General features: G+C 49.1%; 1 protein-coding gene across 7 annotated transcripts in view; it reads right to left on the bottom strand.

Annotated features, from left to right (window-relative positions):
* PTPRG (protein tyrosine phosphatase receptor type G) overlaps positions 1–26,183 on the bottom strand; it is a 681,996-nt gene that overhangs the window by 84,582 nt on the left and 571,231 nt on the right. For all 7 annotated transcript variants that reach the window (XM_026501151.4, XM_026501155.4, XM_026501152.4 and 4 more), the window contains exons 9-12: positions 22,909–23,093; positions 19,743–19,851; positions 13,784–13,833; positions 11,256–12,033 (exon numbers count right to left, since the gene is read on the bottom strand). In XM_026501151.4, the coding sequence (XP_026356936.2) occupies positions 11,256–12,033; positions 13,784–13,833; positions 19,743–19,851; positions 22,909–23,093 (1,122 nt within the window). The remainder of the gene's footprint in view (positions 1–11,255; positions 12,034–13,783; positions 13,834–19,742; positions 19,852–22,908; positions 23,094–26,183) is intronic.

The following is a 26,183-nucleotide window of genomic DNA, read 5'->3' as shown; positions in this document are numbered from 1 at the left end:
AGCAGGGAGCCCGAAGTGGGGCTCGATCCCAGGACCCTGGGATCATGACCTGAGCCGAAGGCAGACGCTTAACAGCTGAGCCACCCAGGCGCCCCTCTCCCTGTCTCTTGACAGAAGAGGATTCTTGCCTATCTACTAACATGGTAGATGGGCAGGGGCAGAGGCAGAATGCAAACTCCAGGCCCTACTCATCCCGAAGCACTGGAAAGGACCCTTGGCCAGAGGAGCCCCTCACACCCATCTCTCTAAACTGTCACTGGAAACACCAGCTCTAGACTATCTCTGCCATCCGAAAACCAGCAAACAGCGGCCATTCCAGCATGTCTGGGACTTAGGAGTCACGGTCTAGTTGTGAGGGTCAATGGCATATTCCATGGCCCCAGAAATCCCATGTGTCGGCCGTTACGTCTGTCCCTCTCTGGGCCCCCACAAGGCGAGGGTGCAGGTTTTCATTAGATTCTCGGGGAGCCTCCGGTCTCACTTGCCAGAGGACAGCATGGTGTGCAGATGGGTCTGGAAGCCGTGGTGCGCCCGGGGCCGGGCTCGGGGCGACCTCAGCGTATGCATGACTGAGGCATTTCTCTAACATTTCCCAGTGCTCGTGGGCGACCTTGGTTTTGAAGGGGTGGACAAGTGACCCTCCATCAGCAACACCTTGAGGCATGACAGACCTAAGAAAACACGGTTCCACCAGGCACTGGCTTTGCCCGGGGCTTCGCCCGAGGCCAGGCAAAAATACGAGCGCTGCTGGATGTCCACCTGACGCATGACAAAGTAGATTTCATCGTTGCGTTCCCGGTCCTGCTTTGACTTCATGGTACTAGGAGCCTGGAATGTCATCGCGTCTGCACACGACCACGTGAATGCTGCTCCTGTCCCTCTCCTGAGGAATTCCGTGCTGCTCTCAGGGACAACGAGGCCTCCCATTATCTCCTGCGGCTCCCCACCCCTTGTGTTCCAGGAACACCCATCCAACCAGTGACCATGCTGGGCCACGGTGGGTCCCCCTTCTTGGCCTTTGTCCCTGTCACCCCACTGCCAGGAATGCCATTCCCACCCTGTCCCCAGAAGCGCCCATCGACCCCCCCAATCCTGGTTCGGGGCTGCTTTCTCCGTAGCAAGGCTTCAGGCTGTGCTATCTCTGGAGGGCTGAGTCAAGTTCAGATCACAGGTTCAAATCCTGGCTCTGCCACTTTCTATGTGACTTTCAACCAATAACCTGAATCAGTTGGGCCTGGAGTTCTTCCTCTATAAAAAACCCTGCTTCATAGGGATGGTGGGAAAATTCAATGGAAAGATGTGCCTGGCGCTGAGTGGTGCTGGTACCTACTCTTGTGCTCACCCACACCCTCACCGTGCACTCCCCTCACTGTACACGTCACACTCAATTATACCTGCTCTTTCATTTGCTACAAGGGTCCCCAAAGGGAGGGCTGACTCTCATTTGTACACGGAAGCACAGTAGTGAAGCCCTGTCTCCTACTAGCTCTGCAACCCTGGGCAAATTACTTAACCTCTCTGTGTATTCTTTTCCTGCTCTGTAAATGGAGACAATAATATTGCCTATTACCCTGTGGCGTGTGTGGATTCAACGAACTAGTACCTATAAGACACTCTGAATGTTGCCCAGTAGCCACTGGACAGCTGTTCACATCATCGATGGGGGTGATCACCATCCCCATTCACCCTCTCTGTCGTCAACACCCCAGCAGCACAAGGCAGATGCTGAGTGTGACCGCCCTGTACTATCTGAGACCATAAGTGGCAATCACACAGGAGCTCAGACGAGCGGGGCACGAGCACTCTGCCTGTGCGGGGGCAGAACCTCATAGCTGGCCCTGAGACCACACGCACCCCACTTCTTGCTGTCCTTCAGAAACGCCCGTCCTGCTGCCCGACTCAGTCTGGGGCCCGGCAGGCCCTCGGAGGAGCAAGTGTGATACAACGGTGAACTGCCAGGAACTACTAGGCACATGTAACATGCTGCCTGGGCTGGGTATACACTCGCCTGCTCCTGGACCTTCAGTCCCCCGACAATCCTCCCCATGCGAAGGCCTCCAGAGACTGGAACATACTATGAACTATTCGGTACAACCAACATCATGCACTTCAGGGCCAAGCAGACCGGATGACAAATTCTGGCTCAGGCCCTGCTGGCTGTGTGGCTTTGGGTAAGTGACTGCCCATCTCTGAGCCCCTGGTCCCTCCTTTACCAAAGGGAGACATGATGATGCTCACCTCTCAGGGGACTTATAAGGAGTAAATGAGATCATCCACGGTGAAGAAGATTGTGCAAATTACGGCCACGTAACTTACAGAACCAGATGCAAAAATGAAACCAGGGGGCCTCCTGTTCACAAGCTATTAAAGAGTCTCAAGATGGGGACAGCAGAGCGTGGAGGCCAGCACAGGGCCTTCTGAGCACAGGTCCCACTCTTCTGAAGCTGGCCTGAGCAGTATTAAGCACAGTGCCTGACACCGACGAGGCACCCAGAGAGTCCATTCTTCTCTTCCTTCCAATGGAACCAGGCACCGGTGCCACCAGTGTGGTACAATGAGCACTCCCGATTGTTGGGAGCAGCTCCCTTTCATTCAGAGCTTCACTTGTAACCCAGCTGCCTCCTGGGAGAACTTGGCTGCCCAGTTCCCGGAGGGCGTGCTCCCCTCCCCGATGCCCAAATCCTGACACCAGAGTAAGTCCAGGACCTTTGAGTTAATGGAGCTTTTCCTCTCATCTCCATCTCTGATTGTCCAGATGGTCTGGTTTTCCCAGCAGAGCGAGCTTTCGATTCCTGCCCGCCATGGGTTGTGTGAACTGGCAGCCCACACGTGCGCCTGGCTTGGCACCCCTCCCCCACTAATTATTATTAGATTGTGAGGTAGCTGCCAACATTAATAGGCAATAGAGTTCACATAAACCAACAATGGAATCGCCAACCAGCAATGTTTGGAGTTGGCAAGGCTGGCCTGAATTCCCACACGGCAAACATCAGCTGGAACCCAGCAGCATACTCTGCTCTGACAGGGCATGTGTCCCTTGTTTGCCACAGTCCTCGCTGCTCCCTAATGTCACCCACCAGACCTACCGTCCTCACCCCTGACCCTGCTGGCAGCTCACTCTAGCCCATCTAATTCCAGGCTGCTGGGGGGCACTCTGACCCAAGGAATGAGCAGAACAAAATGGACTTGGGTCCCTTTTCCATACTCTTTCCACAGCTGCATCTCCTTGGTCCATGTGTGCCAGGATGAAATGGGATGGGGGTAACAACTTACACCCACCTCTCCCTCCACCCCCACGGCTGCGATAAAGGGCTGCTGGGAAGGTAAGAAGAGGGAGGCCAGCCAGAGCTGGGACTCAGAAAATGAGCCTCCTTCTGAAACGTCTTCCAGATAAAACTTAGAGCAAGATGCGAACTAACCTGCTCTGAGCATTCGCAGGAGAGAAGCAAGGATGAATGACCTTCCCCACATCCCCTCCTCCTCCCAGCTTTTCTTTCAGCATCCAACAGAATCTGAGTAAAGTGCCTCCATTCTGCTTTAAAAAAAAAAAATTAAAAAAAAAAAGAAAAGAAAAACAGTTTTCAGTGGCATATGTCATCACTGAATTAATGCTGTTTGCCTTTTACTGGCTTGGCTCTCATCCCAGTAGAAGCAAATAAAAACGGAGTACAATGTACTAGAAATGCTACAAGCAGTGATGTATCAGATGGATGCATCTGAAACGCTTCCTACCGCACGGTGAGGACCCAGCTTCTGCTGCAGGACAACAACCCCTACGCCGTCAAGACTAAAATGGGCCTGCATGCAAGAGACCACTCTCGGGAGTAGGAGAAAGCGGCACGCTTTCACTGTTCAGGAAAGATCGAGAGAAGGACACACGCCGGGTTCAACTGCGGGCAACTTGACGACATTTGTTCTGAGTAACACCACTCCTTAAAAACCACCCACAAACCGTGAATTAAGACGGCTGCTTAAAAAAAAAAAAAAAAACACACCACCACCCAAAAAACTGTGGTTAAAAAACACGTAAAACTTACCGTCCTCACCGTTTCTAAGGGGCGGTTCAGTCGCGTCAAGTGTATTCACGCTGTTGGGTAACCAATCTCCAGACCCTGTCTTTCACCAGCAAAATGGAAAGTCTATACTCGTTAAACCATAACCCGTCTCCCCACAGCCTCTGCCAACGACCTTTCTCCCTCTGCCTCCATGACTTTGACGATTCTAGGCGCCTCATGCAAGTGGAATCCTGTTTTTGTCTTTCTATGACTGGCTTATTTCACAAGCATCACGTCCTCAAGGTTCATCCGTGTTGCGGCGTGTATCGGAATGTTCTTCCTTCCCGAGGCTGAATGACATCCCACTGTATGTACGGACCACATCTTATTCATCCGTTCAGCTGTTTGGGTAACAACCCACACGTGCATCCCTCGGCTGCTGGAAATAATGCCGCTATGAACGTGAACGCACAAGTATCTCTTCGAGACCCTGCTTTCAATTCTTTTGGGGAGACACCCAGCAGTGGGATGGCTGGATCATATGGTAGTTCTATTTTTAGTGTTTTAAGGAACCACCATATTGTTTTCTACAGCGGCTGTACCATCTTACATTCCCACCAACAGTGCGCGAGCGTTCCAAATGCCCTACATCTTCGCCAACGTTTGTTATTTTCTGTTTGCTTTTGTCATTTGCATGGTAGCCCCCCAAGCAGGTGGGAAGTGAGAAGGTGGCTGGCTTTTCACAGGGCCACAAAATTTGCCTTTATTTTTCTGGCGTCCCGGCATTACCTAAAGCATGGTGGCAGAGACCCGACTGTCAGTTACAAACATGTATATTCTCCTGCAAGGGGCCACGGGCTCTGGGCTCCCATTACGGTGCCTGAGCTGGATTGGAGCATCGTGTGTTTTCATTTATATTACCACCTGGAGTTCCTGGGAATAAGCACTCCTTATCCCTTCACGGAGAGCTCCCCTCATCACACTCAGACAATCAAACAGTCTGCCGTGTCTACTTCAAGTAGGCGTCAGGAAACTGAAGGTGTTTGATAAATCCCAATTTCATTCTAAGCCCTATAAATATGCTGGTCCTGACTGCCACCATAGACACTTGGTTGCAACATCGTGTGGCTTGGCCATCAGCGGGGACAGAGCCTGTACACTGTCTTACGTCAAATACATACGACAACCTGAACGCCTGACCCCAGCCTTCACGGAATGTTCTGCTTGTTCTCAGTGGGGTCTGGTTTCCCATACCAAGAGATACAGACTCTGTCCTAGTTCAAAGATCACTTAGTGGGTGGGGGGGAAGGAAACTTCCAAGGGCCCAGACACTTTCTCAGCAGACACTAAACCACGCCAGCACTGAACAACTCCTTCGAGCCACTCCCAGCCGATGCTTTCTGACCCTCCCAGGAAGAGGACAGCCAAGAACAGGGACAGGCGGGATAATCTAAAAAACACCTCCAAAAAAGGGAACCTGACCCACAAAACTAGCCCCTGGCTGCCAACTGCTTTGGAGAGTCCAAATGCCTGCCATAATTTATTTTACATACAGCACCTACGTTTCCCTCCACCTCCACACACTCTGGCTGAGTATCCCATTCATGATTTCTGCCGTCTTCACGAACCTGTCCTAGCACTTATTTCTGTCCAAGTGAACTTGGAAAAGGAAACTTTATATTAACAGGATAAATCCGAGTTTCTCAAGCACAGCGCCGCTGACACTTGGGACCAGGCTGGTCTTGGTTGTGGGGGGCTAGTCTGTGCTCAACAGCATCCCTGGTTTCTACCCAACTAGTTGCCAGGAGCAGCCCCTCCCCAGGCACGGCCACCAGAAATGTCTCCAGATATTGCCGAATGCCCTTGGGGAGAGGGGGACAAATTCCTCTCTGGCTGAGAACCTGTGCCAAAAGCGGAAAACTATTTTTTCTAAAGCACACATTCAAATAGTCACTTGATAAGTAACATGTCATCTGAAATCTCGTCTTGTGTTGCCCGCTCGGGGAATAAGCCCAAAGCAGAAGGACAGCAGCACCGTGGGGGGAGGACACCCCTGGACTCTGCAGTCGGGGCGTGTGTTGGAGCCCTGTGTTGCCCGGACATGTTTCTTAGCTTTCTGAGTCTTGGTTCCCTCACTGGCCAAAGACAACAAGGACAGCACAGCCTGAACAGGGGTGCTATTGGACTACAGACACACAGCTGGGCTTTTAGCACAGGCAACACCAGCACGGAACAAATGTTACCCAGTACTGCTATTGTTTCCACAATCAAAGGTTTTCAAGGTGGGTTCCTCAGAGCTCGAGGGTTTCAAAGGGGTACCTTAGGGTTTGCCAAAGGAGTGGGGTGGCGGAGCTTAGCGCCCTCCACTGTGGCTCAAAGCAGAACAGCAGGGGCGCCTGGGTGGCTCAGCAGGTTAAACGACCAACTCTTGGTTTCAGCTCGGTCATGGTCTCAGGGTCGTGGGATCGAGCCCCATGTCGGGCTCTGTGCTGAGCTCAGAGTCCATTTGTGACTCTCTCTCCCTCTCCTTCTGCCCCTCTCCCCGGTCTCTCTCTCTCCCTCTGAAATAAATAAATCTTAAAAAACAAAAAAACACCAGAACAGGAGGCCCCATGAACTGACTCTGACCATTCTTAGCTCAGGTCCAAACAAAAGGAGGCCGGGAGACTGTGGTAGGCTGAGCCCAGAACTGGACCATCCTGTAAGCACCTGACTCAGGGCTGACGGAAAGGAGCAGCTGTAAGCACTCAGGGAAGGAGTGTTTATATACTGGGATTCTGAGCAGGATTCAGTCTGAGAAAGGACTTTCCCTGATTTGAGAAAATGAAAACGGAAAACTGTAGCACTAAATGATTGTTTTAGAGACCATGCCCACCCTGAAATGCTTCCGCTAGGGTCTGCGGTCGTGCATACCACCCCAAGAACATGTTATTGTATCAACTGGCTCCTGGGGGTGCCTGCACCATGTGCTGCCTGTGGCTCCTAAGAGAGGGGCCAGGGCGGATTTCCATGTGCCACACGCCCCGTCGAGGGCTTCACACTAGCAGATGTTAGCAAACAGACACAGTGGCTGCATGGAGGCCTCTCATCCTTCCCATCGGCTTCCAGAGCAGCTGGAACTATCGCAATCAACTCTACAGTCAAGGCCAAGTACCAGTGGTTCCTACCTCCCCGGCCCAGGGATGTGTTTAGTTTGGCATACGTGAAAACAAAACAAAAAACGAAAGAAAGAAAAAAGAGAAAATGTTTTAAAAATTGGGATTCATTTAAAAATTGGGAGATGCTGCACAGACTTGGGTTTCTGCCTCGCGAGGCATCTTCAGTGGCTACAATCAGGGGAACTGAGTGAGGCTGTCCTCTTTAGAAAAGACACGTGCATCTGGTTTGCTGTGGTCCTCAGTCCTCCCTAATGTCCATCACATGGCCCTCTTCTCTCAGTGACACCACCTGTCTGCTTTCTGTAGTTCGCTGCTTCTCCCACAGGAGGACTCCTTCCTTGTGGATTACTACTACGCACGAGACTTAAAAAGAGGTTACCAAACATCAAGGAATTTAAAACAAGCCTTTTGGAGATGCTGGTCAAAACATAACATAGTCTATAACTTTAAACATGAATGCTTGTTTCAAAGAGACTAAATATAGGGGCGCCTGGGTGACTAAGTATCCGACTCTTGATTTCGGCTCAGGTCATGGTCTTGGAGTCCTGGGGACTGAGCCCCATGTCGGGCTCTGTGCTCAGTGGGGAGTTTGCTTGAGATTCTCTCTCTCCCTCTGCCCCTCAATACCTTCTCTCCCTCTTAAAAAAAAAAAAAGGCTAAACATTGATTGTTTACTTACTGTGAAGAAAACGAAATGAGATTTAAAGAAACGTACATGCAAAGTCTTTAAAATAACCCACCAGCAGCATGAAGGCTTTATTTAAAAAGTAAATGCCAAGCTGGAGGAGGCAGATGGGGAAAGGCTAGAAGGGCTGGAAGCGAAGCGAGGCGGTGGGGATCACGGACTGATGTGGGGTTGGGGAATTTTACCCTCGAGTCACTCATATCCCTCCTTAACTAACAAGCACACACGTATTTCGCTTAACCCAGGGGTCGGCACGCGCTGCCTCGCAGATCAAACCAGGCCCACTGTCTGGTTTTATATGCAGCGTTTTGCTGGAACTCAACCACATTCGCTCACTTACATATTACTTTGGCTGCTTTTGTGCTACCTGGCGGGGCTGGCAAGTTTCGGCAAGTCTCGGCAGAGCCCGATGGCCCACAAGGCTTTGAGACATGAACCTTCACACTAGATGAACGTGGTGAGGGAGTCGCTCTGGTTTACCAGTTTGGGGATAGAGCACAGTTGCCGGGGGGCATTTTGAATGCCAGCTAACTGGGGACCAGAGTCCTGGCATGCTCCTTAATGTCCACGGAGGAGTACAAAAGAAAGACCCACTAGGGGCCTCCTCACGGTCACCATTGTGATTTTGTGGCCTTTGGGCTGCAGACAGCTCCTCCTTCCTTGTGACTGACAGCAAGGGTGACTCCCATTTATCTGCACCCCCGTCTGCACCGAGAGCTCTTGTTATCCCCACTTTACAGATGAGAACGCTGAGCAGAGACCGCCTGAGGAAGCAGAGTGAGTAAGGGGCAGTGGCTACGGGGGTGACCTGACTCTAGGAGCAACTGTGCCAAGATGGCACACGTGGATGCCTGACGGTTGAAGCTGGAGACCCACACGCCCTGGGCTGCAAATCCCCAGGGTTCACTGAGTGTTTCCCTTTCCCTGGAATCGACTCCAATCCCAGTGACTCACTGCCTCCCACCTGGAACAGGCCCAGGTCCCGCACTGCACTCTAGTCTTGCGAGGTATGAACACTCCCAACCTAAGCTCCCAACAGCCACCTTTGTCAGAAGTAGGGGCAAAGAAGTGTTTCGGAGGAACAGGCTAGAAGACCACCTTACCAGAGTCTGAGTCCACAATCAGAGCCGCTCAAGCTTGAAACTCAATCTCGACAAGGTCTACCACTGGTCTTTGGAGAACCACCACAGGTCCAAGCCATCACAGCCATCACCTCCTCACTGGGCTTCTTGTGTCCACTCCTGCCTCCCCTGTATAATCTCCACAAAGAGGCCCGAGTGGTCTTTGAAAAAGGCTAATCAGATGAGCGAGTCTCCCGCTGAAATCCACCACTGGTTTTCCATTTCAGTTAGAATCAAATCCTCAGCATGGATGACGAGCCCCCTCCTGGTCTGAGCACTGCCCTCCTGGGAACTCACCCCCATCCCCCCTCCCGACTCTCTAGGGTCCACACACACTGGCCTTGGGATCGCTCCTCAGCCACTCCAAATGAATCCCCACCTTGGGTCTCTGGACCTGCTATTCCTTCTGCAGCCTAGAATACTCTTCCAAGGATCTCCACGTGGCTGGCTACCTCCTCACCACTTGGGTCTCTGCTCAAATGCCATTCCTTGACCACTCGATGCCACACTGCCCCCCTCCCCAACCATAACGCTTCCCACCACTCGTGCACGGGAATATCCTGAAGCTCCCCCACAAGAACATAAACCCCCGGAGAACGGGAGCCTGCCTTGATCTGTGTTCTATTCCCCATGCTTTGTGCGGTGCCTAGTGCGCGGTGGGTACTCCATAAATATTTCTTTAGCATCTTCAAATACAAGAAATCCTACTGTCTCACAGTAATTCCTAGAGGAAATGTCACCGTTCATGTTGCATGGCTTCAAACAGCTTTATAAGCGGCCCGATATTTCCTTCACTCAACTCCACAGAAAGCTACTCTACACCTTTCCCCAAAACCAGGACAGACTGAGCAACACCCATAGGAAACCCAAATTTCAAAAAACGAGTCCATACCAGCTTTAAGGAGGAACGTAATTCAAAACATGAAAATTTATTCTAAGTTGTATCTTAACATACGAGATCTCAGCTTTAGATGAATTTTAATGTTTACAAGTGCAAAAGCAAATAAATATTTACCAGTTGCTTTTTTTTTTTTTTGCACTCTTATAACTCCACAACAGCTTAGATGCAAAAAAAATTGTTGCTAAACATCTTGTAGTCTGGCAAAAAGAAGAATTTCTTATTAAGAAAACCCCTCACAACAATAACAACCCCTCACGCTCACGGCTGCCTCGCAGAGACTCTCAGGATGGTTCGCTAGGATCTGAGCGCAGGAGAGAGGGACGGATCAGCATGGGTCAGAGTGACGGGGACCCCTTCCCGGCGGAGGCCAGACCAGCCACGCCCTGGTCTCGCCATCCATACGCTGGGTAATGCATACAGCACACGGGGCTCTGGGACAGCAGCCCCCTTGCTCGGGCGAGGACGGGGGCTAACACCAGCTCTCCCCATTCTGGAGCACCTCCTACGTTTGGTTTCAGTGTGCAGGTCGCTCCCCCAGGTCGGCCGACGTTCGTGAAGATGGGTCTGCCCTCGTCACGATTCTCTTCATCAGTACCCTGCTGCTCTCCTGTTACCGCGCACCGTGTTCAAAGTCATCAGCTGGGTTCCCGGTTAGCCAGCCCACCTGCTCGCTCGCTGGCTACCGCCCTGCTTCCCGGCTTCCCAGAGGGCGCACTAGCTCAGGGTCCCCAGCGCTATGTCCTTTAGGTGGCAAGCCTCAAGACGCAGGGGCTGTGCTCCCCGGCGTGGCACCCGCCGTGCCCAGCACCGAACAGTCCCTACACACAGGCGCCGAGCGAGTGAATAAGGAATGAGATCTTAATGAAGAGATTTCTTAAGATCGATGTCCTCTTTTGTTCATTTGCTTCACTGTGTAGTTTACTTATTTTTAAAGATTTTATTTACTTATGTGAGAGAGAGAGAGAATGAGCACAAGCAGGGGGAATGGCAGAGGGAGAGGGAGAAACAGACTGTCTGCTGAGCAGGGAGCCCAAGGCAGGGCTCCATCCCCGGACCCCCAGATCATGACCTGAGCCGAAGGCAGCTGCTTAACCAACTGAGCCACCCAGGCGCCCCTCACTGTGTAGTTTAAATCCTTAGAGTTATTCTGAGGCGAGTAGATTTTGTCAGGAAACAAATACCACAGCGGATCTTATTCCAAGGACAATATAGGAGGTTATTCTTATTAGAATAAGATAGACAGATACACGCACATGCACCTTTTACGCCAGGGACATACACAATTTCTAGGAATATTAAGCACTTTCTGGAGTCTCATCTCCCGTCCCATTGTTTTAAAGGGCGAGCCGGCTCACGGCGGCATGGAGAGCCTCAGACGAGGACTGGGCCACTTACCTGGATTAACAGTGATAAATTTGCTATCCTCGGAAAATCGGTCCCCTCGGGACACGGGCTTTTTCGATGGCATCTGGGGCCTCCTGGGATCACTCCCTTCGAAATGCTCCTCTGTGACTGTGGGGGGCACTTGGGTGGAGGTGACCGAGCCGGAGTCCAGGCCAGGGCGGGCATCCCTCGCGTCATCGGGCCGGTCCGTGGGGACAGCAGTGCGGTCCTGCCCAGGCCCGGGCAGAGTCTGATGCCCACCCTCCTCGGCAGTCCTGTTGGGAGATGAGGGGGTGGGGGTGGGCTCGTCCTGCCTCGGCTCCTGGGCAGCGTGGGTCACCCCGCTCTTCTTCTTCTCAGAGTCCTTCTCCCCCTCGTCCTCGTGCTCCCGCTCGCCGTCCTCACTCTCGCTCTTCTCATCCTTCTCCCCTTCCTCGGTGCCCTCGCTGTCCTTGGTCGGTGCTGAGTCGCCGTCGGGGCCCGGGGAAGCCAAGGCCTCTGTGGTGGCCAGGACGGGCCTGACGGCCTGCTTGCTGGCGGAGGCGGCCGTGGGCAGGCGCGTGGGCCACACGGTGCTGGGGAAGGAGGGGATGCCGCCGCCACTGAACCCCAGGCCGGCCAGGAGCGTGCTGGTGACCACTGAGGCCACGGTCGCCTGGCTGCCGCTGGAGGAGGGGCCCATCCCAGTCGCCATGGAGACAAACGAGAAGGGGATGCCGGAGGATGTCCAGGTAGAAGACCCCGAGCTGATGGGGGCCATGTCGGCCGACGAGGCGGGAGACGCCGTGGGCTTCAAAGGGTCACCCGGGAAGGGGGTGGGGGGGGGACAGAAGAGAAAGCGAGTGGCGTCAGTCATCAGGATTGGGAAACAGGCCCTGGTTATGACCCTTAATGGGTTTTACTAATCTTTCATTTTCCTCCCAGGCTTTCTCAAAGAATGGTGCCAAAGCCAACACGAGGTGACCACCTCTGGTCTTCATGCTTTTACAATTACTTTGAGTGCATTAAAAATTTTAACTAGCATATCAAACCCAACTTTTCACCGCTACTGCTTAGGAGGAAGCCAAGTGTCAAAAAAAAAAAAAAGTAAGTACCATTAAAGCTGGCGTAGAAACAATATCAACTAAGTAATAAACTGGCAACACTGGATGGTTGAACGATCCTGGGGTGACACTGGAAGAGACAGGGGCCCTTACTTTTTCATATACCAGTGGCCCTCGTGGAGAGCATACGGCAATTAGGTCTAGAACAGGCCTCCGGAGGGGCCACCCATGTCTGCAGCCGCAGGGTCAGAAGCAGGAGCCACACTCAACACCGCACACTTTGGGAACTGACTGACAGCCGCCACAACTTCCGGAGTCTCTGGGTCTATCCACGGTGAGATCTATGCCCATGTATACGCCAACAGGAAGAATTCCACTTAACTGTGTGCCGGGCCTTCCCACCCTAGCCCGGAGGCATGCAGGATCATCACCCCATTTTACAGGTCAGGAAACCGAGGCACAGAGATGTTAAGGGCTGGAGAGAAGGCTGCCTGTGTGTGAGCCTCAGCTCATTCTTCCCACCATACTAAACTGGGGCTTATGTGTGGGAGCCACATATGGTACCTTGGGGAAAACAAGAAATGTTGCTCCAAGTTATCCACTTAATTTTAGTTCTTCTAACCTGGTATACAGAATCCAGAGTTCCATCCCATCACTTCAATGGTTCAAAACAACACAGCCAGAACAACTTTGATTTTATAACATTATCACCATATTGTAGTTGGGAAACTTTGTAGTTTAAGAACGGTCGAGTTAGCAAATGTTAGGTGTTGAAGTTGGTCAATGAAATGCCAAATGCCACATAAGATAAGGCACCCAAGACAGAGAAGTCAGACGGTCCGGGCTTGAGTTGACAACCCTATCTGGGGGATGCTGAGTACATTACTTTTAACTCACTAGGCCTCAGTTTCCTCATCCGTAAAATGGGAACAATAGTAACATCAATCTTGTGGGATGTTGCCAGGAGTAAATAAAATAATCAAATAATCTGTGCTTAAAACCCAGGAAATGCCTGTAAATTTTAGGCAACTACTGTTACCCCAATACTGTGATTAATATTACGATTGTTAGTTACACTAGAAATGGCAAAGCTTAGATATTAATTGAGGCCCCAGCAATTTGCAAATCCACATAATGTTGGGAAATGACAGCCTTTGAACTTTAGCATACGTCCAATGAAGGGCTTGAAAGAGACCTTTTCCACTCCTTTGCGAGTACTCCTACACTGTATGATCCCACAGATGATAAATAATTTAAAATCTGGAGAGTTTTTACCTTGATAAGAATTACACAGTATAACGCAACTGCTTTAACTCTGTTGCACAGCTACATTTCATAACATATTGAATTATAAACAGTGAGAAATGTAATTGTTTCTGTATTTTCACCTCTTCAAGAGCAGTTTAACAACATCATACTGCCACCTGGTGGTGACAGTTTTAACTGCATGTGAATTAACCACAGGCCACGACAAAGCAATTACCATCTGCTACTTACCACTCCTGTTTTAACAATTCTGGTCCCTTGGAATATTCGAGTAGTATTAGCTGAAATAAAGAAATTACACTGTAAGCAATATACCTTTTTTGTTGTTCCAACAAAACTTTAAGCTTTACATATAATTTCTGCATGTCCCGAGATAGTATTCCTATGCCAACTTTTCCCAACTATTTAAAAATGTAAAACCCTTCTTAGCTCGTGAATCATTTAAAAACTTTAAGAATACTATATAGTTTGCTGGCTCTTGTCTTAAGCTATTAGTTCAATTTTTTTTTCAATTTTTATGCTTTTCTGTTTTGAAGTGCACACTTACATAAACAAATATACAAATCTTTTTTTTTTTTTAAGATTTTATTTATTTATTTGACAGAGATAGAGACAGCCAGCGAGAGAGGGAACACAAGCAGGGGGAGTGGGAGAGGAAGAAGCAGGCTCCCAGCAGAGGAGCCTGATGTGGGGTTCGATCCCATAACGCCGGGATCATGCTCTGAGCCGAAGGCAGACGCTTAATGACTGAGACACCCAGGTGCCCCTAAATATACAAATCTTAAGTGTATGGTCCCATTAATTTTCTCTGTAAAGACCTGTGTGACTACCAGCCGAACCGAGACACAGAGGGATGTTCTCCAGGACCCCAGCAGGTGTGCATACGTCGCACTCAATACCTACCCCACCTTTCTGAAAGGTAACCACAATTCTGACCTCTGTTAGAGTTTTCTCCATCTTTGAACTTCACAGAAGTGGAGTCATAATATTCCACCGTTCTTATTTCTTATCTTTCTTTAAAGTTCATTATTTTTTTAGTAATCTCTACCCCCAATATGGGGCTTGAACTCACCACCCTGAGATCAAAAGCCACATGCTCTTCTGATCGAGCCACCCCCCTACCTATTATGTTTTTGTTTATAATTTCTTATATTATCCATTCCGTCATTATAATATGAATCCTGAATTTACTATAGTTTACCTTAAATTAGCACATTGACCACTTGCTAAAAACCCAAGAACTGTATAATAATTTAACTCTATTTGCCTGCCTCACCTTTTCTGTATTGTCATCCATTTTATTTCTACTTAAGTTTTGAAACTCTGTAAGATATCATTGCTCTAAATGGTCAAATTCTTATATGATCCACATAATACTCGTTCTGGTGTTAGCTCCTTCTTGCAGTTTTCCTTGGCCATATGCTAGTATTGTAAACAGTATAACTGAAAAAACAAGTTTAATTATGGCAAAATGCACAGAACATAAAACTTACCGTCTTAAGTACTTTGAAGTGTGCAGCTCAGTAGTGTTAAGTATATTTTCGTTGTGGTGCAACCAATCTCCAGAACTTTTTCATCTTTCAAAATGGAAACTCTGTACCCATTAAGCAATAATCTCCCATCTCCCCCTTTCCCCCACTCCTTCTATATGTTTGACTCCTGCAGCTACTGCATGGAGGTGGGACCACACATAACTGTCTTTATGTGACTGGCTTATTTCATTTCACATAATGTCTTCGAGGTTCATGCATGCTGGACCATGTGTCAGAATTTCCTTCCTTGTCAAGGCTGAATAATGTCCCGTTGTATGCATACACCACATTTGTTTATGCACTGTCAGTAGACATTTCAGTTGCTTCGCTATTGTGAATAATGGGAAACAGTATCATAAAAAAAACAACAACTGCCTCTTTGTGGTTATCTCAAAAACCAGTAGTTATATAAACTAAAAGTTTACTTCCTATACATACATGGCACTGAAAAATCAGCAAAAAAAAAAAAAAAAAAAAGGCTAAATGCCAAAACAAATAATATGTGTACCTGTTGTAAGTTTTTACCCAAACCAGACGTGGCAATGACTGACATAGTTTTTTGTTTGGCCTGCAAGCTTTTTTAAAAACTGAATTTGTTGCAACAGCCTTCAACCTAAAAATCCCAATTTCCTGCTTATCCTGAAAAAAATCACAATATTCGGTAAAACCAAACTCTCCTTCCTGCTGGGGCTGCGCGTCCCTCACTTCCTTTTGGTGGACGTAGGATCTCCAGCTTCCCCTTGATAACCCTCCCCTCCTCTGTCCAGGCTCCCTGCGCGGCCCCAGGGGCATGCGAGTCTGCAATGATATGATGAAATGAAATGAAATGAAATGAAATGAAATGAAATGAAATGAAATGTTCATTTTGCACAGCTGTGAAGTCCATTGTGTGAAGAGACGGACGTGGAGAGGAGACCTATCTAGACGTCAGTGCAACCAGGTCTAACACAGCAGCCTTGGAAGCGAATAGCTCTTGCCTGGGACTAACTTAGCTGGTTCAAGCCAGGGTGACTACGACGTTTCTCTAGGACCGTTCGGATCCAAAGCACTGAACCTGGCGCCCATGGGCCTAATGGGATCCAGGGACGGGGGAAGAAAGACATCTGCCTTCCCACTAAGCTCTCACGGACAGGTAGTGCTTCCTTCCACCATGAAAAGCAGGCCACAAATTTCGGCCACCTGCTAGCAGAACCTGTGACTTGGTCTCCGACCTATCAGATGTTCTTTTTTTTTTTTTTAAAGATTTTATTCATTTATTCGACAGAGATAGAGACAGCCAGTGAGAGAGGGAACACAGCAGGGGAGTGGGAGAGGAAGAAGCAGGCTCATAGCGGAGGAGCCTGATGTGGGGCTCGATCCCATAACGCCGGGATCACGCCCTGAGCCGAAGGCAGACGCTTAACCGCTGCGCCACCCAGGCGCCCCTGAGTCAGATGTTCTTATACGGCTTTAGAACTGCCATAGTTATCTGGAGTGTCATTTATGTCCGTCACTACTCAGAAATCACAGTAGCCAACAGACCCACTGCTTGTCACTCAATGCTTTAATTAAGAAAAAAAAAAAAAGCATCTATGACTACATTCCAAATTTGTTTGTTTAAAATATTTTGACAACTGTGTTTGGATGTAATTGGTTCCCTTTTCTATATATTTTGCTTATGTATTTTAAGCCATGCGGAGAGAGGATCCGTTGGCTTCAGGCTGCCTGATGGGTCCGTCCGTGGCTCAGAGAGAAAGCTGCAGGACCGCAATTTTCCAAGACTGTTCAGAACTGCAGACAGGCTTTGAACATGCAATCAATGTTTTCATCTGTTTTGTTGAGTTACTGGGGGTACAGGGTAATATTTACTCTTTAGGGGTGGTCTGTTGCTGTGTTTAAATGACTGGGCTTTAGAATAAGAAATTCAGACCTCGCTTAGTAGCCAAGTGATTTTTTTTTTTCCCAAGTTACTTGACTGCCTAGAAAATCACTTCTCCATCTGTAAAATAACACACACATTACAAGCTGTCATGGGGTCAGTCAAATGCCATAACTTATGGGTAAACGCTCTGTAACTGTGAGCCATTCGGCAGATATCACTTACTATTATTACTGTTATTACATTTACCACACCGAGGCAAATAGGTAACATTTATTATGTTATACAGAACATAGTGTTATATTTACTGTAATGTAAAGAGTCCACCTGGCTTTCTCATGCTCCCAAACCAGATGTAAATTTCATCACTGGGAAACCCAATTATTCTCAGCAAGACTTTGGTGACATTCTCTACGCTTTTTTCCTTTCCCTTTTAAGACTGAAGTCCTAATCGTTGATCAGTGTTGGGACACTGGGCCCTACTGCTCAAAAATGCATACCTGGCTCCCAACGAGAGGTGTGCTAGCCTCCCCAAAGGTCTAGTTGGTACACCCCCGTCTGGCTGCTCCAGGCAAGACGTGAAAGCCACCTCGGGGAGGATGGAGGATCAGGCCCCTTGGTCAACATACAGGGACAAACACCAACACATAAAATGAGTCAACTCACCTCCACCTCTGAACAAAGTGAGTCCGTACACAAAGGAGACACTGGCCATTTCCAACAAGTCTCTGTGATCAGACATTTTAAACATCCCATGCTTGGAATTTATAGCTGACAAGGCCTTTTTGAATTACATTACATTACAAACATTTAATTCTTCAAAGTCCACGCGGAAGCCAGCAAGCTCGGGGGCCTATTAATCAGGAAAGGCAGCTCTGCAGAGCCCAGGTTCTCGGCTGGAGCACACGGGAGGCCTATTCATGATTTATGTGTCCGAAGTTCCAGGGCCCCGGCCTCAGCAAGCTCCCACTGCGGCCTCCCATTCTCTCTCCTCTGGGCTGGCACAGACCTGGCCTTGGCCCCATGGACCCTCTTCGACGCAGGCAGAGCCGCCAAGACACTCAGGGCACAGGTGGACGCGGCGAGCCTGATTTATGTGTGCAAAAAATTCAGCCACGCTCATTTCAATTAGTTTAAATGGAAGGGTGACATAATGTGAACATGAGCAAAGAACAGTTAAAGGCCAGACTGTAAAGCTAGAAGGGATCCCTAGAGGGAATCTAAGGCTGGAGGACTTCTGGCCCTGGGTTCAGCATTTATTATTTTTTGGATCAAACCGAACGCTCAGGGGATATTTATAGTTGGTACCAGGTGCTAATTACTTAACACGCTTCATCGCGTGTCATGGCACGAGGCCCCTGTGAGGTGGGTACTGTCACTAATACCAGTTTTCAGATTGGGACACTGTAGCTCGGAGAAGCTTATAAATATTCTCTGAGTCCCACTGAGGCCGAGTGGCAGCCGGACTCAAGCCACGGTGGGGCGGTAGCTCTGGACCAGCACTTCTGTCCTCACTGGGCAGCCAGTTACCTGCGCCATCTGGTTAGAACTCAGACTCCCAGCCCCACCCTTAGAGATGCTGAGGGAGTCGTTCTGGGAGGGGCCCAGAAATGGGCATTTCTCATAGGCTTCGAGATGATGCGATGCTGCTGGTCCACAGACTATGGGGTTCATGGGGCCCCCGAAGTTGTATGCAAAATTCTGGCATTTTTTAGGGAAAAGGTCCAATGCCCTCATCAGATACGTGACTCAAAAAGATGAAGAACCACTGGTTTGGTGTGGAGGTTTCTCTGCAATTGGGGATCCCGGAAGGAAAGGACCTTATCAGAGAGGCCCTCCGACTGGCAGCATAGGGCCCCGTGCCTTGGCCCTCCCCTCCTTGCTGGTTGTGATGTATGTCCCCAAACCAAGTCAGCGAACTGTGGTCCACAGGCTGGCTGCCTATTTTTGTAAGTAAAGTTTCAGTGGAACTGGGGCTGGGATATGGCTGGGACAGGTGAGACAGAGTGGATCCTATCTTTATTTAGAATTTAGGTATTTTCAAGGACCTCAGGTCATGACCTCGGGGTCCTGGGATTGAGCCACATGCTTCTCCCTCTCCCCCTGTCTGCTGCTCCCACTGCTTGGCTCTCTCTCTCTCCGTCAAATAAATAAATAAAATCTTTAAAAAAAAAAAAGAATGGGTATTTTGTCCACAAACTTTTTTTTTTTTTTTTACTGATTTTGCTTCTAAAATTTTTTCATTAAAATATAGCATATCTTGATGACTGAGTTTTTTGATGCTCTTTAAAGTTTTGCACCAAAGTAAATGCCTCTCTTGCCTCCCCGTCCTGGCCCTGGAAATTTCTACTAGACCCTGTATCACAGGTACATGGATCTATTTCTCAAAGGATCCTATAAGCAGGGCTCACGTCTGTGCCGTATGTTTGGGTTCTAGTTCTGAAGAGAACAGCTAACTGAATCAGGCTAGAAGTCCAAAGACGATATTCTACGACATGACTGGGAGGTGATTTTGTGATGACCGTGTTAGACAAATACTTGGTTTCCTGAAGTTGGAAAAATAGCGATAGTCAAACAATAACACTTTGCTCTTCTCCCCCCTCTTCTGGCCTATGATACCCCCAACCTAAAAGGCCTAAATCCCTGAGGCGCTTCAGGTGGGATTTAAAACCCCACCCTAATTCTTAGGCCAGCCTTATTTTTCTTTGTCCAAGTCCCTTAACAGGAAAAAAGATAAAGCAGCATAAAGAAGGAGGAGCACAGGGGCATTTGGGGCCAGAAAGAAGGGAACCAGCCTTACCTTGAAAGAGCATCGTCTGGCTGAAGTCACTGCGCATGTCATTCCGACACACGGCCTGGACTCGGAACAGGTAAAGGCTATCAGGTGACACGTGGCTAATGGTGGCTTTCTGCAGGTGAAGAAAGAAAAGGCAGTGAGTTGGTTTTGAAGGTCACTGCACGCTTTACCTTCTAAAGCCGAACCTAAAATCAGCTTAAGTATTCCTTTTAGGTTTTTGGGTCCCATGGCCAAGCCTGAGAGCCATGATGCTTCCCTACTGACCAAAGGCTCCCTTTGAAAGGGAAGGAAGTTCAGATACAACTGGCTGGGAGTCTGTTTTCAACAGTGATATGTGCAGGGTAAAAGATTTAACAAAATCGTCTCGACTCATTGTCAACTGTGGCTTGGAACATGTTTCTAGCCTTCTTACTACTCACCAAGCTTGGACTTCTTCCTTAACGACCATACCTTTCGTATAGTTATAAACTATCATTACTGATCCAAGACAGCCTCTAGAATTACCAAGTATACTGAATTTTCAGAACCATGCTGAGTTCTTAATATCAGTAACAAAATCTTGGTGTGTAGGTTTCTTTGCAGTTCAAAGGCCTCATTGTACTTTGACTGATGGATAATATGGCGCATGATGCCAGAAGAGATCACCTGACTAGAGGCCAGATGTCACGAGATCTACCTGTGTCACACCACTCACTAGAGGCGTGATTCCAAGTCAATTGCTCACTGTCTTTTGGCCTCTGCTAGCTTCAACTGTTAAATGGAAAGAGCAGAAGCAGCCTCACAGGGTTCTTGTGAGTGCTCCGTGACACAGGCCATGCAAAGCTTGTCCACAGGTATTCCACACCACACAAGAGAAAGAATGCCCCTGGTCTAACACAGAGGTCAGCAAGCTACAGCCCACAGGCCAAATCCAGCCCACTACCTGTTTTCATAAATAAAGTTTTATTAGCACACAGCCACACCCATTCATTTACATGGCAACTGTGGAAGCTTTCACCCCACAATGGCAGAGTTAAGTAGCTGCCATAAAGACCTTATGGCCTTGAAAGCCCCCAGATTTTGCTATCTGGCTCTTTCTAGAAAATGCTTTGCCACTCCCTGGTCAAGAGTCACCAGCCAAATCCAGATCCCCACTCCTCAAAGTTTTATTCCAAGAGCCTCTGAAAAGGAGAAAATGGAAAATTCCTAAAAAGCAGGCAGCCCTTGCTTCCTGAAACAACACACAACAAAAGCAACTGATTTTCAAAGACTTCCCAATGGATGAAATGTCCTGTCACTGAAACGTATATTCTGCGCCAAGTATGGAAAGCAGCTCTGGGAGCTTAACCGCTGAGTGGGTTTCCCCGACACGACTAGTGAAACGCTCTGAACAGGTGTGCCCATGTGACGGACTACACCGGCTGCTGTGGCCTCACGAATGGCTCCCCAGGGGCAGCACTGGGTTGGGGTCATGTTACTCCACGTTTTTTTCTTTTGGAAAAGGCAGGTAAAAGCACCTGCCCCACAGGTGTGCAGCGAGGCCTCGAGAAAGGACACAAGCTGGAAAAGGCTTCACAAATGTTAAGTGTTACTTTCAGGCTTCTGAGGCATTGCCACCGTTAAGTTAGAGAACAGCTTTGTCGCCACTAAGTCAGCACTCCTGACTTCTTGAGGAATTAAGGAAATTCATTTTGTGTGTCCCCGAAGAAAATAACGACCCTTAGAAAATTCTGATAAAAAAGAACTTGCTGTCAAGGCATGTTTTTCTCGCCATCTCTCCCTTTCTCTGAAACTAATTTATGCCTCATTCTCTAAACCTCTGACCCCTGCTCTGTCTTCGTTCGGAGCAAAATCTTTGGTCCATCAATGCAAGGGTTTATTAGAATTCACTCCCAGCCGGTATCTATTTATCTTTGTGTGTTTAATTATTTTCCACTTAGAACAAGAAACCGCATAAGCACCTAGACGGTTTCTGCTGATTAATGCAAGTCATCTTTACTCCAGAAACAGAAAAATCCCTTATGGACATCCAGTGGCGACAAGAGAAAGGTTAAAACACATCATAACCTTGGGTGCCTTTCAATAGATTTCTCTCTGATTTCATGAAGCTCATCCTTCCCTAATGTGACCCAGATAACAATGTCTAGTGGGGAAATTGAAAATATAAATGGAAATGAAGTAAAGGAATCTTCATCTAAAAGAATATGAAAAGTATTATTCCATAACTGATTGAATGGGCCCTGGGGACTCTGTATCGGGAAGAAAAAAAGGGATACTCGTCATTAAGAGCCCCACTTGGTGCTATTGCATTTTCATGCACACATACAATTCTAGTTTCATTATGCCAGAGCCTTTTTTTGATTAACAATAAGTACAAAGGCTTTCAAACCCAAATGTGTCACTTTGAGTTTCTGGGCAAAGACTTCAAGCCTCATGCTTGTTGGGAGCGTTTGCTTTTCCAGCGGAGAAGACAACATCTGCAAACATCTGTTCGGAAGGGCCCCGTTGGGTGTTGCCCACTACGCATTTATGTGAATGTTCACATGAGAAGCTGACTTGGGCGTGGAGAGCTCAAAGTGACGGCAGATATTCTAGGGTCTGAGAGCCTGAGAACGGTGGTTAAAAATCACATGGTCACAGGGGTCCCGAGTGGAATGGTCATGTATAAGGCTGGTCAAATCTGACAGAAGGAGTGGTGGGGGCAGTGGACAGCTGCCTGGTGAAGGGGAGGAAGAGGAGGAAGGAGAATTCTAGTATTAATAGCCTGCCTTTATCTAGCACTTACTACATGCTAGGACCTGTCCTGCGTTTGCATAGCTCATTTAATATTTACAGGAATCAGATCCTCTAAAAAGCGCTTCATGGATGCTTTGTGGTTTTTCCAATGAAAGAACAAGCAGTCCATTTTGAAGAGTCTGATTACAAAGAAATGACCTAGCTTTTCCTGGTGGTGTCCTTAGGAAGCGTTAAGGGTGCACCGCGCCCCGTCAACCCGGGGCCCCATCTACCGCCTGCAGCCACCGCACGGCGAAGCCCAGCCCGGGCCCGCGGGCGCCCTCCGCAGGCGGCAGGAGGCTGTGCTGACACAGAGAAGGGACCCCCGGCACGCTTCGTGCTCGGCACAGAGACACGGCAGGGGGCCCGTCTCCCAACTACGAGGGCAGTTCTGACCACAACAAGAAGCTTTTACCAAGTCCTTGTCGCTGTCCTTCGTGAACGTCTTCTCCTTCTCGTCCTCGTTCTTGGTCCAGCTGTAGGAGATCATGTAGTTCATGATGGGCGGGTGGTAGATGGTCTCCGGCTGGCTCCACGACACCTGCAGCGCCGTCTGGTTCAGAGGCTGCACCTTCATGTGGATGGGCGGGGAGCTGCAAACTGAAGACAGCACACCACGCTCAGAGACGCCCGGCACAGCACGCGAGTCCGTCCCCCGCCCCGGAGCCCTTAAACACGCCAACCTCAGAACGCTGGCGTAGGAGCACAGGAAACCGCCGTAGTCCTCCTACCGAGGTTCGCCTACTGCGAACAGCGTGCACCTCTGCGTTCTCCCCCCCCCCCACAGTTGTTTTCCTGCAAAATCACGGAAAGCAAGTCGCACACATGCTGACACCTCACTGCTTAATACTCGGGCCTGCATCTCTTCGGAATAAGGCCTTTCTCTTCTATAACTGCATTGTGCTGCACACACTTGCACCCCGCTCCCCGAATTCACATGCTGACACCTCCTCCCTAATGTCATGGCATTTGGAGGTGGGGCCTTTGGGCGCCAACTGGGTCATGAGGGTGTAGGGCTCATTATGAAGGGCATTCCTGTTTTTAGAAAAGAGACCCCAGAGAACTCCCTCGCCCCTTTACCGTCGGAAAAGACAGCCGCCTATGGGCCAGGAAGCGGGGCTCTCACCAGACCTCAAATCTGCCCGTGTCTTATCTTGGACTTGCTGGCCTCTGGGACCGTGAGAAAAAAGATTTCTGTCGTTTATAAACCACTCAGGCTATGGCATTTTGCTGTATCAGCCTGAGCTAAGACAATAACCATAACAGCGTTATCATACCTAAGAAAATAAACAGTAATTCAATAATACAACCTGAGGGGCGCCCGGGTGGCGCAGTAGCTTAAGCGACCACTCTTGATTTCTGGTCAGGTCATGATCTCAGGGTCAGCAGATCAAGCCCTGAGCTGGGCTCCCTGCTCAGCAGGGAGTCTGATTGAGATTTCTCTCCCTTTCCCTCTGCCCTCCCCCGCCCCCGCTCTAAGTAAATAAATAAATCTTTAAAAAAATAATATTATCTGATACATAGTCCATATTCGAATTTCCCTAATGGTGTGCAATAATTATTTCTAGCCATTTCTCCCCAATCTCATGTTCTATTTAGTTGTCACAACGCCTTAGCCTCTTCAAATCTATTAGAGTCCCCTGGCTTTTTTCCCATGGTGACTTGTTTGGAAAAGCCAGGCCATTTGATTTGTGGGATATTCCAACAAACTAAAATTGTAGATGAAAATTTTCTGTAAATAGTTCAGAGTATAAACAAATATAATTTAGAATGAGATTTTAAAGAATTTTAAAGCAAAGACACAAAAACAGGGATGGTTTCCCTCTGGACTAGCAGTACCTCGTGTAATTACCCTCATGTGGGGCATGAGGAAAGCCAGGCCAATTCTCCTTTTCACTCCTTGTGGCTGGCAGGTTTGAAGGGACAGGTAGTTCTCCATCTATCTCCAGACAAGCCCGTTCAAGGGTTGACACTATCAAGCTGGCCTTTAATAGTGTGACAATTTAGGCCTTCAAATGTGTTCTTCCCCAGTGGCCACCATTCCTGCCTCCAGGGGCTCTCAGAGTCTACAGCAGGGTCTCTGAGCCTCAGCATCACTGACGTTGGGCCAGACAATCCTTTGTTCTTGGGGGGCTGTCCTGTCACTCCAGGATGTTTAGCAGGGTCCCTGCTCTCTACCCAGTAGATGCCAGGAGCACTCCCTGCCCCAGTGATGACAATCAAGAAGGTCCCTGCATCATGCCAGATGTCCTCTGGAAGGCCGGTTGCCCCCAGCTGAAAACCACTGGTCTAGAGGGGCAGATGGGAATTCAGTGAAGAATGACACTTGCTGCTGGTATTACACGCCTGGACGGAATGGATGGACATGAGGAGAGGCACGCAGTGTTTTCCAAGCACATCACGGGAGGATCTGACTCAGGCTTTGCCAATGACTCCCATGAGGAAGGCGCACCTGCCTGAGAGCTGACCTGTGAGTGGAGACGAAAGGGGTGGGAGTCAGGGGAGGACGGGAGGGCAGGTCAAGGGACTACAGCAAGGAAAAGGCCTGAAGGGCCAGAAGGAAGCCAGCAGGGATAGATCCAGGCCCGGAGAACCAGGCAAGAGGCAAGCAGTGACTTGTGCACCTGGCGTGAGAGGCCTCACACCCCAGATGCAAAATCTGGTCTTTATTCTATGAGCACTGAGAAACCACTAGAAAGATCTGAACCAGAGAACGATGCAAGCAGGTTTGCACTTTTCAAGATCGCTTCAGCTTCTACCTCCAGGTAGAAGAACGTGGAGGAGGCAGGAGTGAAGGAGGGAGGTGGGAAAGAGGTGCTGCAGGGGGCTGGCCCTGCAGACCAGAGAGCAGGTACTAGAACAGTGGGTTCTAGAGCAAACACAGGTGAAACAGAGAGGCTGGATGATGTGCTGGACTAAGTACGGTGTGAGGGAGAGGCGGGCAGTGAAGACCACACTCAGGTTTGGGGTGCAGGTGAGCCACACTGGAGGACTTGGGTCAGGGACTGTGGCTGGGTTCTGGCATCTCCCAGAAGATCAATTACACGGCAAGCAGCCCACTGCGAGCCAGACTCCCGTATTTTCTAACCCAGAGCCCCAAGTCCAAGGCTGCCCAGCATAGCAGGACGGCTTTCCTGCCAGAGAAGCACGGGCCCAGCCTGAAGGACCTGGCTGCTGGAGACAAGAAGAGATTGATTTTGACAGGGAGGCATCCTTTTGCTCTTCAACTGCTAAATCACGCTTCAGCCGAAGAGATTTGCTTTGTGTGACTGAGACAGGAAGGCAGGGATAAATTAATGAGGCATTCCCACTGTCCCGCAGAACCCCGGGAGGCATCGTGCTGCTGCCCTGCAAATGCCACCGGGGCAGGGACGTCAGAACAAGGAATCTGAAGGGAGGCTTCCAGCGAGACAAGGGGGCATGCAGTGACAACATGGGGACACTAGGTGGCACTAACATACCGCTTTTAAATACCCCAACTTAAGTGGCTGGTAGTTTCTCAAGACCCAGCATGGGGGCAAGAATCAGGAAAAGATCTACACCCCATCTTTCCAGGTGCCAATAATGAACCGAGGAGATTCATATATTGGAAAGCTTCCATCCCTCACAATGACAACCGTGTCAGATTTCCTGATTTCTACCTCTCTTCTCACCTCCTACCATGTTCTTATTTCATCTCCCGTATTCTGA

Source organism: Ursus arctos, unplaced genomic scaffold, assembly GCF_023065955.2.
Source record: "Ursus arctos isolate Adak ecotype North America unplaced genomic scaffold, UrsArc2.0 scaffold_14, whole genome shotgun sequence".
Lineage (NCBI taxonomy): Eukaryota > Metazoa > Chordata > Mammalia > Carnivora > Ursidae > Ursus > Ursus arctos.
The sequence above is the reverse complement of the archived record's forward strand: the minus strand, read 5'-3'. Positions and strand labels throughout refer to the sequence as shown.